At 43.1% G+C, this 11,563-nt stretch overlaps 1 protein-coding gene across 1 annotated transcript; it reads right to left on the bottom strand.

The window, feature by feature from the left end:
- Positions 1-7,852: 7,852 nt before the first annotated feature.
- On the bottom strand, positions 7,853-11,312 carry LOC106819496. The gene is made up of 5 exons (XM_014824117.1): positions 11,265-11,312; positions 10,662-10,949; positions 10,178-10,259; positions 8,230-8,473; positions 7,853-7,972 (listed from the first exon to the last, which is right to left on the bottom strand). The coding sequence occupies exons 1-5, from the start codon at positions 11,302-11,304 to the stop codon at positions 7,853-7,855; spliced, it is 774 nt and encodes a 257-aa protein (XP_014679603.1). The 5' UTR covers positions 11,305-11,312.
- Positions 11,313-11,563: the final 251 nt, after the last annotated feature.

The following is an 11,563-nucleotide window of genomic DNA, read 5'->3' as shown; positions in this document are numbered from 1 at the left end:
CTGGCCATTGCAGAAGCCTTGTCGACTCTGCACTAGGGCGAGAATAAAATCCAAATTACTCGTTTTTGTTGCTTTTGTTGGCTCGGCGCGCGTGCTTTTCTGTATAAAAATAAATTTTTCCCTTTTCGCTTGATTTATGCCCTGACATTAATTTGGAGTTATCGCCACCATAGATGAGCGCAACGCAGTCATCTACGCTACCATTTTCAAGTTTTTTTTAAAAAAACGCTTGCGTTGCATGACCTAAGACTGCGCCGCGCGGTGCACAGTTCGACACGCTAGCGTAAGCTCACTTCAGCTGTAGCCAACGAGATAGTTGGCTGAGTGAAGGTCGGTAGCCGTACTAGCCCTGCTCGTCACTGCACGCATTGAACTTATTCGCATTCCATCTTAAACGCCACTCCAATCTGATGTTCTGATGTTATGGCCATTATGATTATGACGATGTTACCGTTTGTTTAGACTGAGACTTAGCGGATGGTATTACATTCCACACCTACGGCTAACGAAGACTTGTATTACTACAAGTACATGTTACAATAATTACTTACTTAAGTACTACTACTATAGCTAGTAGTACTACTAATGTTACCACACTACTAGTACTAGTATATAACTACCGCAGGACCGCAGCGAGCTAATAAGAATAGTAATAGTAATAAATGACTACTCTGTTACTAGTATTCACTTACTAATAATGGACGAAACCCCTACAACCGATACCCTAACTATTATATTGATATAATATTAAGATTTATAGTGATGCTAAATGACATTGGTTTTATTCCCCCATGTCATACATTGGGCCATATAATATTGGGAGCCATGTTCTCTATCCGTTGACTCACTGGTCCTACATAGACTAGCTACGACTAGCAAGAAACGCTCTTCGCTAGTTAGAATTACCCCTAGAGCTATACTAGAACACAAGGCCACTTATTGAGCGTTCAATAAAATACTGAATGCTAACTAAATACGGAAACTATTTACTACGAAATGTTAACGGTTTCTAGTATAGGCCACTCTATTTCAAGAGCAGTTTTCGAGTGCAAGCTATATAATAGACTAGGACTCGCGCCCACCTCGATTTAGCCACTTGAGTCACTAAGCCTAGCCGAGAGGTGCCGAGAGGGGCCAGTCTATGCCGGTATAGGCGGCGGGCAGGCGGCGCACTGCCTTTCCAACTCCCGTACGAGCCTCGCCATTGGAACGTTGCAAAAACGTTTGGCAGCGTTGTGGGCGCGAAGAGCCGCGAGTAGGTGTTTCTGTTCTGACAGCCGTTTTCCCATTACTGGCAAGGTTTCCGAATGTCAGAATTTCGAAGTCCTTCTGTGATTCGCGCTGACACAGCCTCGCGTTAGCCGAACAGATTACTCGGTGACAGTTTATTATAACAAGTGAACACTGTCACGTTACCAAATGTCTATCCCTCTGTGTCCCCCAACTAAATTGGTGGACTGCTTCGCTGGCCAAGCTATGAGCGTTGCGCCCGCCAATCTTCGCGCCACGGATCCATATAGCTGCAGCGCTGCATACTCGTCGTATAGACGTCTCGCGTCGCGTGCGCCTTGCCGCGGAAATTGCGCGCAGCATTCTCCGCTATATAGCGCTTCGGATCAACACCTCCTTTCGGCAACGCTTCTCTAGGTATCCGTCTCATGGTTTGTTACCGCCATAACACGGCTGCACTCTCCGCAAACTCTCCGCACCGCTGGCAGATGAAAGCTGCCGGTTGACTACACCATAAGCGCCAATCACAAACGTAACCTAGTAGTTAGTATACCATTAAGCCTGGCCGAATAGTCATGCCATTGAAAAAAAACTCGCAGGCATGTAAATATTATATAGCAGCGGCCCAGCACATCTTCATCATGAATGAATGGCACTGTCACTGCGATATATTTGGGTATAATACTTGCCAGCTATCAAAGTTGCTGCGTTGCTGTGGACGCCGTGACGTAACTGTTATCCTCTGACCTTATATATCGAGAAATATCAGGACGTGAATATATTAGATTATTCTATTAATTCTATTAGTTATTATAGATTATTTATTACTATTATAGCCCGGCAATACTTGCCAGTATCATTTACAGAAACCCGCGACGACTTGCGCCATCTACTTGTCCATGCGCAATCGAGAAGGGAGAGGCAAATTTATGATAAGGGCGGATGGATGCCGTTATGTATATGTTTATGTTCTCGTACTGTCGTGTGTCCCTGCTGTATATTAGTGACAAGGTAGTAAGTGCCTTCAGGACATGACCCAATAAACAATAGAAAGGTGACGTAATAATAATGAGTACATGCTACTAGATGTTCTTCTTAAAGCTGCGCACGCGCCATGCCCGCCAAACACATGAGGACGCGCCATTATGATAGCCGCACAATCAAGAGCTAATATTATATAGCGTACAAAGACACTGCTGTTTGTCATGCGTCGCACACGACGTGTGTAATTCTGCGCGTACATTCTAATTGCTAATGACTCGTTGGCATGCGTCATTTATTTATAGCAAATATCGGCCGAAAGGAAAGCTATAGATATTTTCTGTAAGTCAACAGCGGTTACATTTACTACATAAACGTTGTTCAAAACCACCCGATTTGGTCAACTCAAATGCTGAGTAATAGATTGTAAATTATTAATTTGATATTTCAGCTTATAATGAGCTATAATAGGCCATACTTATAGAAATGTATTAGTTATTATAACTGTAACGAATGCTCCAAAGTTCAACTAGTGCCGGTTTTTGCTCACAATTCGCCCTATGACGTCACTCAGACTGCTATCGCTTAGTGCTAGAAAATAAAAAATAATAGGATTCGCGCGGTTGCACACTCACGTTTCCGTCGTAGCATTGTTAGCGAGTTTGTACGCATCGCGTGATGCTCGCGCTGAGTGGTGGCACAATGAGTTTCGCTTTTTACTTCTCCAATGGTCATTAGAAATTTATAGCGACGCCTTCTTTTCACTTTTTTACGCAGAACATGCATGGTTTGGTTATTTAACATGGTGGTTTGGTTTAGGATTATGTCATGGTGGTTTACGGTCTCGTAAACTAGGTTTACGTTTTAAAAATCTATTTTAGATTCGTATAACCGGGTTTTATGAATTCGATATTGCAAGTTTCTGATTTGCTGCGGACTAGCTTACCCTAGTTTGTAGAGACCGGAATTACTCGACACATTGATGGCTGTGTTTGTAATTTTCCGTTAGTTTTGTAGTTGTATAATAATCATAGATACCTGATGAATAATACCGGCGTAAATAATGAACTTGTCAAAGTATTTTATTCAATATTAGGGATTCTCGATATTATATCAAGAGTATTACCTTGTTCCTAGTAGACAACACTTTTCGAAAAGATGGCGGCGCACTGTTTTTTTCTGTTGCGGCGCTTTCTGTTTTTATGTTTTAACACGCTATGTATTGCCCCCTTACCGAATAACCGTATTACGAATTACCGAATTACCATCGATAAACTGGGTTTTACGTCGTAAAACTAGGTGCTTTAGTCATAAAATCCCGGTTTTTACGCGATAAACGCGGTTTTACGCGTTCGTAAAACTAGCGTTTTTACGGTCCCTAAAACCCGGTTGACGTCACCTAAACTAAGTTTTTACGGCTCGTAAAACTAGGGGTTTTCGGTCGTATAAAACCTACGGTTTAGTCCTAAACCAGGTTTATCCAAATTAAACTATCAATGAATCGGCGATAAACTTGGTTTTACTTTCTAAACCCGGTTTTAACGTCAAAAACTGGATTTTACCGACGTACAAACTAGTTTTACGTCCTAAACCCGGTTCTTACGTCCGATTAAACTGGGTTTTACGGTCGTAAAACTAGGTTTTACGTCCTAAAACCAGGTTTATCAAATTAAACTATCAATATCGGCCGATAAACTCGGTTTTACGTCCTAAAACCCGGTTTTACGTCGATAAACTGGGTTTTACGGTCGTAAAACTAGGTTTTGTGGTCGTAAAACTAGGTTTTACGTCCTAAAACCCGGGTTTACTTCGATAAACTGGGTTTTACGTCGATAAACTAGGTTTTATGGTCGTAAAACCAGGTTTTTCGATTATTGGAACAAACCGCTTTCCATATTCGCCTCATTACGCTCAGTAACGAATGTTGTTGAAATTACCAAACCCAGCATGCATGCAAATCCATCCTGAAACAAGCTGCTTGGTTCCACGTGAGAGGAACATATCGTAGGTAGCGCTTGACAAGCGGGGCTCTCAGCTGGTGAGTTACAAGTGTGTTTCGGTCAACGTTGCCAGCAAACACCTGTATAAGAACAATAAGTTGCGTCGATTCTTAAATATTAGCAACACTTCTCACTAACACTGGGTAATAATTCCCAATGCATACAGTGTCACGTAATTAAGGTATCACGCCACTTACTCGACGCGCTAGAGTACTGGCCAATCAAACCCGCTTGGAAATCGAACGTTGCCACGATACACGCCGGACGTAAAACGTTGACCTCGTTGCAAAGATCACCTTTTACGTCTACGTTTAAATTTCGGGAACTAATCGGTTACCAGCACATAGTAATATCATTTATTATTATTCCTTAAATGATTCTATCAAGGGTTCATATGATACTTGCTTCGTGTAATAATGACAATAATGACGATGATTTTGTTGATGTTGTTGTTGTTATTATTATTATTATATTTCCAAAGAGGATCACGGCATTAGCCGGTGGCTTTTGGGTTATTATTATCATTATTATTATTGTAAGTAAGTATGGTTGTTAGTAATATTATTATTATCATTTACTATTGTTGTTGTTGTTTTGGTTGTTGTTGTAGTCATCATTATTAGTATGATCAATTAATGAGTGTTCGCATCACCTTCACGGATCCATTTTCATCGTAATCAGTCCACGACAATCCATCGTCACTGTATTGCAGAATAAACGAAGTCACCCAATGGTCAAGATTCCCGCGTCCCTGAGTCGTGATTTGACAGATTCCTAACTCCAGGCTCAATTCGAACTATAAAATGGTAAATATTATCGGGGGTTAATAATGACAAATTTGTCTTTATTAACTCCTGATATTAGTGGGAGAGCGTGTTTTGCCGGTCGCTCGTCACGAGCTCATGCGTGTGAAATCCGCTCTGCCGCTCTACACGACGGCTGAATAGTTAGCTATCCATGATATATTATACGAGATTAGAGACAAGCACATGGACGCCACACCAATGGAGAAGATAACATTAACATCAGTTGTTGTTTTTTATCTAACTCCAGAGTGCGTGTACCCCGGCAAACCGACTGACCGCGTGATGTTAGGAACAGCCGCAAGCATAATTCCTGCAGCCAACGTAACTTGGTCAACACTCCACCCTACCCACCACTATACTTATATTCAGCTGGACCATTGGTCTTCATTTTGCCATTTTTCCGACAACGATAATTGGCTCCAGGTACGTTTTATTTTGAGTAAATTATGGTAATCTGTGTGTGTGTGTGTGTGTGTGTGTGTGTGTGTGTGTGTGTGTGCGCGCGTGCGTGTGCGTGTGCGTATGCGTGTGCCTGTGCCTGTGCCTGTGCGTGTGCGTGTGCGCGTGTGCGCGCGCGCGCGTGTGTGTGTGTGTGTGTGTGCGCGCGTGTGTGTGTGTGTGCGCGCGCGTGTGTGGGTGTGCTTGCGTGCGTGCGTGCGCGCGCGTGTGTGTAACATGGCTTGGGTATAAATAACCGTTATTTATTAACGTGGAGCCAAAATTGAGAGAGTTGGGAATCAATACTCATACCACCTGCCCCGACTAAAATATCTAAAATGGTGGTGTCTGGCTAGCAGAACTAATCAGGAACATATTGGCAAACAGGTGGTTTTTTGTGGATCTCAATGGTAACCGCAGCAGATGGCGTAGTCAAAAAAATTGCCTTCCACAAGGAAGCGTCCTGGCACTTCTGCTCTTTAATCTATACACAAATGACCAGCCAGTACATACAAACACCAGGAGTTTCTTTTATGCAAATGACCTCTGCATTGCTTCACAAAAACAGTCCTCTGATAAAGCCGAACGGTCCATCACCGATGCTTTCGCAGGCCTAACCACCTACTATACAGCAAACCATCTACGAGCCAATCCTGGGAAAACTCAAATAAATGCCTTCCATCTAAAGAACAAGGAGGCGAACCGCCAACTGAAAGTCAAATGGTATGAGAAATGGCTGAAACATATACCTATAGCCCAGTCTACCTAGGTGTTACTTTAAACCGCTCTCTAACTTACAAGAATTACATCATCAAGACAAAGGCCAAAGTGGGTGCCAAAAACAGTATTCTAAAGAAGTTGGTCACTACTAAATGGGGAACAGACGCCGGGACAATCAGAACCACTGCTATCGCCCTGTGCTACTCTGCGGCTAAGTAAGCGTGCCTTCTCTGGAGTAGGTCGCCCCATGCTGCAAAAATGACCCAGTTCTGAACATTGCCTGCAGAGCCATTTCTGGAAGCTTGAGACCAACCAACGTAGATGACCTCTACTTGCTCTGTGGTATTGCTCCTCCACACGTTAGACAAATGGCTTCATCCCAAGTAGGAAAACTTAACCAAGAAAATGACCCTCGCCACCCCCTCTTCCATCATGAAACAGTACAGAAGAGACTAAAGTCTAGGCACAGTTTCATCCACGCGGTTCAACCCCTGGATAGCAATTAACTTCCAAAACTACAGGATCGCCCAATGGTCAAAGCATCTTCAGGCAAGCCAACATAAACTTTCACTCAGACCCCAGGAATCCTTCCCACCCGGAGCCAACGAGGTATAGCCGACGTGGTTATGCCTAAATCGCATCAGGACAGGGTTTGGTCGATGCAGGGCACTCATGCAGAAATGGGGATACACTGAAGATGGCCCAACCGAATTCGACTGCGGGGAAGACCAGACTATGGGACATCTCCTGAAATGCCCCATATTACCCGAGCCATGTAGCCCTGGAGACCTTAAGGCTTTCAACCACCGTGCCAAGTCTTGTGTGCTGCAGTGGCTAGGCCGAGTGTAGTGTAGTGACCTGAGAGGAGGAAGGATCTTCAATGGCTGCTTGATATGTTTAACAGCTGCTTCTGCACTAACAACATCCCAAAGCTGTGGAGGAAAGCCAGAGTCATTGCAATACTAAAGCCTGGTAAAGAGTCAGCTAGTCCAGATAACTATAGGCCCATCTCATTGCTCTGCCATACATACAAGCTCTTCGAAAGACTCATCTGCAACCGTTTGACCCCTTACATGGATAAACTCATCATCCCAGAGCAGGCAGGTTTCAGACCAGGAAAATCCTATACAATCCAACTCCTTAACCTTACCCAGTTCATCGAAGACGGGTATGAAAAAGGGTTAATTACTGGAGCAGCTTTTGTTGACCTCTCCGCAGCCTACAACACAGTCAACCATCAAATTCTAACCACAAAACTATACCAGCAAGTAAAGGATGTGATTCTTTTCCGCCGACGTTTCAACCTGAAGGAGGCTAATTGGGACAAATTTGCTAAAGAACTTGATGATGCAGTCCGGCACCTGCTTGCTCCACCTACTAACTATGACACTTTTGTAAAGATGATCAAGAAATGATCCAGGAACAACATACCTCGAGGATGCCGCACAAGTTACATTCCAGGTCTGACTGGTGACTCCGAAGCACTTTTTGAGGACTATGTAAACTGTTTTCAGAATAATCCATCCGGTGACCACACGCTTGACTCTGGCGAGAGACTAACTGAAGCCATAGCAGAAGGCAGACGGAGGAAATGGCAGGAACTCATCCAGTTCACAAACATGACCCATAGTAGTAGAAAAGCGTGGAAGACAATTCGGATGCTAGGAAACGGCCTCTCTAAAGTACAACCAATACCAGAAGTGACTGCTGACCAGGTTGCTCATCAACTCCTTGTGAACAGCCAGGGACACCATAATCAGCATCCCAGTAGGGCCAAACTACCAAAGGCTCAATGTACTACACAATAGACCCAAGACTTCACAATACCTTTTAATATGAGCGAACTGACTAATAGTATCAAATTGATGAAAAATAATAAAGCTGCCGGACTTGACAATATTTTGTGTGAGCAGATCAAGCATCTCGGCCCCGCTGATTTGTTTCTACCAGCATTGCTGGCCAATGTGAGAAGGTTGTCCTGAACCCAATACCACATTCCCAACACCGGCCCATTGTGCTTAAAGTTAACGCCGTAGTTACACTTCGATCGGTACCAGGTCATGGTTGTATCCACGCCTCCATCTGGAACTGTTGAAGGAGCAGGGGAGCTTTGCGTCATGTATAAGCGACAGCTGATTCACATCTGACCAGCTTTCCACAAGTGCACCATCTTCGTCTGTTTCTGCATATTCCCAGGTAACATTATGGCTATTGAAATCTCCTATACCCACATTGATACGGCCATCAGTAACCTCGCGAGGAAGGTCAAATATCTCAGGTGGCGGTTTATAGACAGAGCTGACAGAAATCCCCATGAGCTCGATGGTAAGAGCTTCAATGTTCGATTACGTGAAGGTCCGCAGTGTGTCTCCTGAAGTCAAAGAATGTCACATTTGTTTCCCACACACAGGTCAGCCAGAAGATCTTGTTTGGCGCTTGAGAGACCTTCAATGTTGGATGAGATGATACTCAGTGCCGGCCCTGATAAGTGCCCGTGCTATCGACACTGAGACTTGCCATCTTGTTGGTCATGGGTAGACATAATGAGGTGTAGTGTAGTGTGGTAGAAGGATTCGCAGGTGTGAAACCTGACAGGGGCCGCGACGTGAACGCTCCTTCTGTGGCCCCCGATAGCTAACTATGAAATTATATAACATACTTGACATAATTGCATATCTACTCCATTGGTGTGGTACGATGTGCTTTTCCCTAATATATATATATATATATATATATATATCTAATACATATTTGTGGAAGTGTCTCTGTTTGTCTGTTCTCGATTCAAATCAATATGGGCCATTCTAGATACGTCCAAGGGTAGCCATTAGATGTAACTTTGGCCACATTACCACATGGGCACATTGGAGTTGACCTCCAAAGTCATCTGACGTCGCAAAAGGAAAAAAACATGCAAAAATCCTGCCCCTGCAGCATACCTCGACCCCTGCAGCAGCGGTGAATGAACCGGCCCACGCAACACCACTACATAAACAACGGGCCCCTGCAGCAGCAAAGCAGCAGCAGCAGCAGGAAATACTGGCCCCTGCTGCAGCGCGCCCCTGCAGCAACAAATAAACGTCCCCTGCCGCAACAGGATTCAAGTCAAAACAGGATTCAGCTGGCACGGACTTACTTTTCTGTAACTAAAGATACAGTCGATAAATGAATAAATAAATAAATAAATATATATATATATATATATAGATAGATAGATAGATAGATAGATAGACAGATAGATAGATAGATAGATAGATAGATACATACATACATACATACATACATAATTAGATACATAACTAGATAGATAGATAGATAGATAGATAGATAGATAGATAGATAGATAGATGGATGGATATATATATATAGATAGATAGATAGATAGATAGATAGATAGATAGATAGATAGATAGATAGATTAGATAGATAGATAGATAGATAGATAGATAGATAGATAGATAGATAGATCGATCGATAGATAGATAGATAGATAGATAGCTAGATAGATAGATAGATAAATAGATAGATAGATAAATAGATAGATAGATGGATAGCTACATAGATACATAGACAGATAGATACATAGATAGATAGATACATAATAGATAGATAGATACATAGATACATACATAGATACATAGATAGATATATAGATTGATATTTTAGGGTATTTTTCTTTCAACCAAGTGGTCACCAACTGCGCACTTCATTTCCCGTGCAACGCCGGGTGTCCTGCTAGTATATATATATAATCAAGAGTTAATAATACTATTAATAGGTATATTTATGTATAATACAATCGGGAGTGTATAATAATAGCATTTCTCTCTCTCTCGTTACTAGTCATACTCTATTATTGTACACTCCTGATATAATGCTATAATAGGTATTATTTATATATTAATGCCTGCTGTTGGGGGCACTATGCTCTCATAGTGTTGCTGAGGGAAGGAATAGTGCCCGAGCGATAGCGAGGCATTAATGTTTTTAGTNCGGGATGACCAAGTTACGTTGGCTGCAGGAATTATGCTTGCGGCTGTTCCTAACATCACGCGGTCAGTCGGTTTGCCGGGGTACACGCACTCTGGAGTCAGATAAAAAAAAACACAACTAATGTTAATGTTATCTTCTCCATTGGTGTGGCGTCCATGTGCTTGTCTGTAATATCGTATAATATATCATGGATAGCTAACTATTCTCCTTCTTCTTCCCGGGTCACTACACTACACTCGGCTTAACCACTGCAGCACACAGGACTTGACCCCGTGGTTGAAAGCCTCAATGTCTCCAGGGCTAGTTATATATCCGTTATAATATAATCAGGAGTGTATAATAATAGCATTTCTCTCTCTCTCTCTCTCTCTCTCTCTCTCTCGTTACTCTATTATTGTACACTCCTGATATAATGCTATAATAGGTATTATTAGCTCTTGATATAATGGATAGCTAACACTATGAAATTATATAACTAAATATAGTTACATACTTGCGGGGCTCTCCTCTTTAGAAGAATAGTATTCCAGACCAGGCACCGCGAGGAAGGTTGTCGCTGTGTTGTCTTGCCTCTCTGTGCCGTGCATAAGCACACAGTTGCCTGCCGCCGACACGTATCCGTAGGACTTGCAGTATTCCGCATCCAGGCAGTAGAAGCCGCACGCAAGAGCCGAGCGAACTTGGAGCGAAGTTATACGGCGTTCGGGAACGTCTTTATCGTTATATTCCGTGTTTCTCTTCAATTGCATGTGGCTCTGTGATGCCGATAACAGCGGCAGACCTGTATAAGCATTAGAAGAAGAAGAAGAAGATGATGATGATGCGATTTGATGCTGTCACTATATTACGAATCGCAGCATTGATTTCCCATGATTTTTCAATGCGTACAGGTAAGCACGTTTAGTAGCATCTATAAATGTGACACAGGTAAATGCGCGAAAACTAAGTTAAGGTTGTGACATGCGACATCGTGAATGAATCATACGCTAGTTATTATTGCTTAACCAACACGTTCACTCGTTTTCCCGGCTCGACAAACGAAGCCCGATAATTTACATTTAGGAAAACGTCTCTATTTCATCTGCCTTATACTCACCCACACAGAGGAGAAATGCACATTCGTAACAGCTCGCCATTATCTCATCAGAAGCGTGTAACCGGCAGCACGTCCGATCCGCTTCTGCTTCCACGCAGGTGCGAGCAGGTAGTCAAGAGAGAGAGAGAGAGAGAGAGAGAGAGAGAGAGAGAGAAGAGAGAGAGAGAGAGGAGGTGGGGTGGGAAGTGTTCATTTGTTTCACGCAACCCACAATCCGATTTGTCGCAGGTGGGCACCAGAGGGGCGCATGAGGACACAGTCGGGGAGGCTTACCCCCCCCCGAAAAAAATTGTAACTCC

This window comes from Priapulus caudatus, unplaced genomic scaffold (genome assembly GCF_000485595.1).
Source record: "Priapulus caudatus unplaced genomic scaffold, Priapulus_caudatus-5.0.1 Scaffold3554, whole genome shotgun sequence".
In the NCBI taxonomy this organism is placed as follows: Eukaryota; Metazoa; Priapulida; class Priapulimorpha; order Priapulimorphida; family Priapulidae; genus Priapulus; species Priapulus caudatus.
This window is presented reverse-complemented; position numbering and strand designations above follow the sequence as displayed.

Coding starts and splice junctions, on each gene's coding strand:
- LOC106819496 (XM_014824117.1), bottom strand. CDS start 11,304: ATGGCGAGCTGTTACGAATGTGCATTTCTCCTCTGTGTGG. Junction 10,950..11,264: donor TGCATTTCTCCTCTGTGTGG/GTGAGTATAAGG, acceptor ATGCTTATACAG/GTCTGCCGCTGTTATCGGCA. Junction 10,260..10,661: donor TAAAGAGGAGAGCCCCGCAA/GTATGTAACTAT, acceptor ATCTGACTCCAG/AGTGCGTGTACCCCGGCAAA.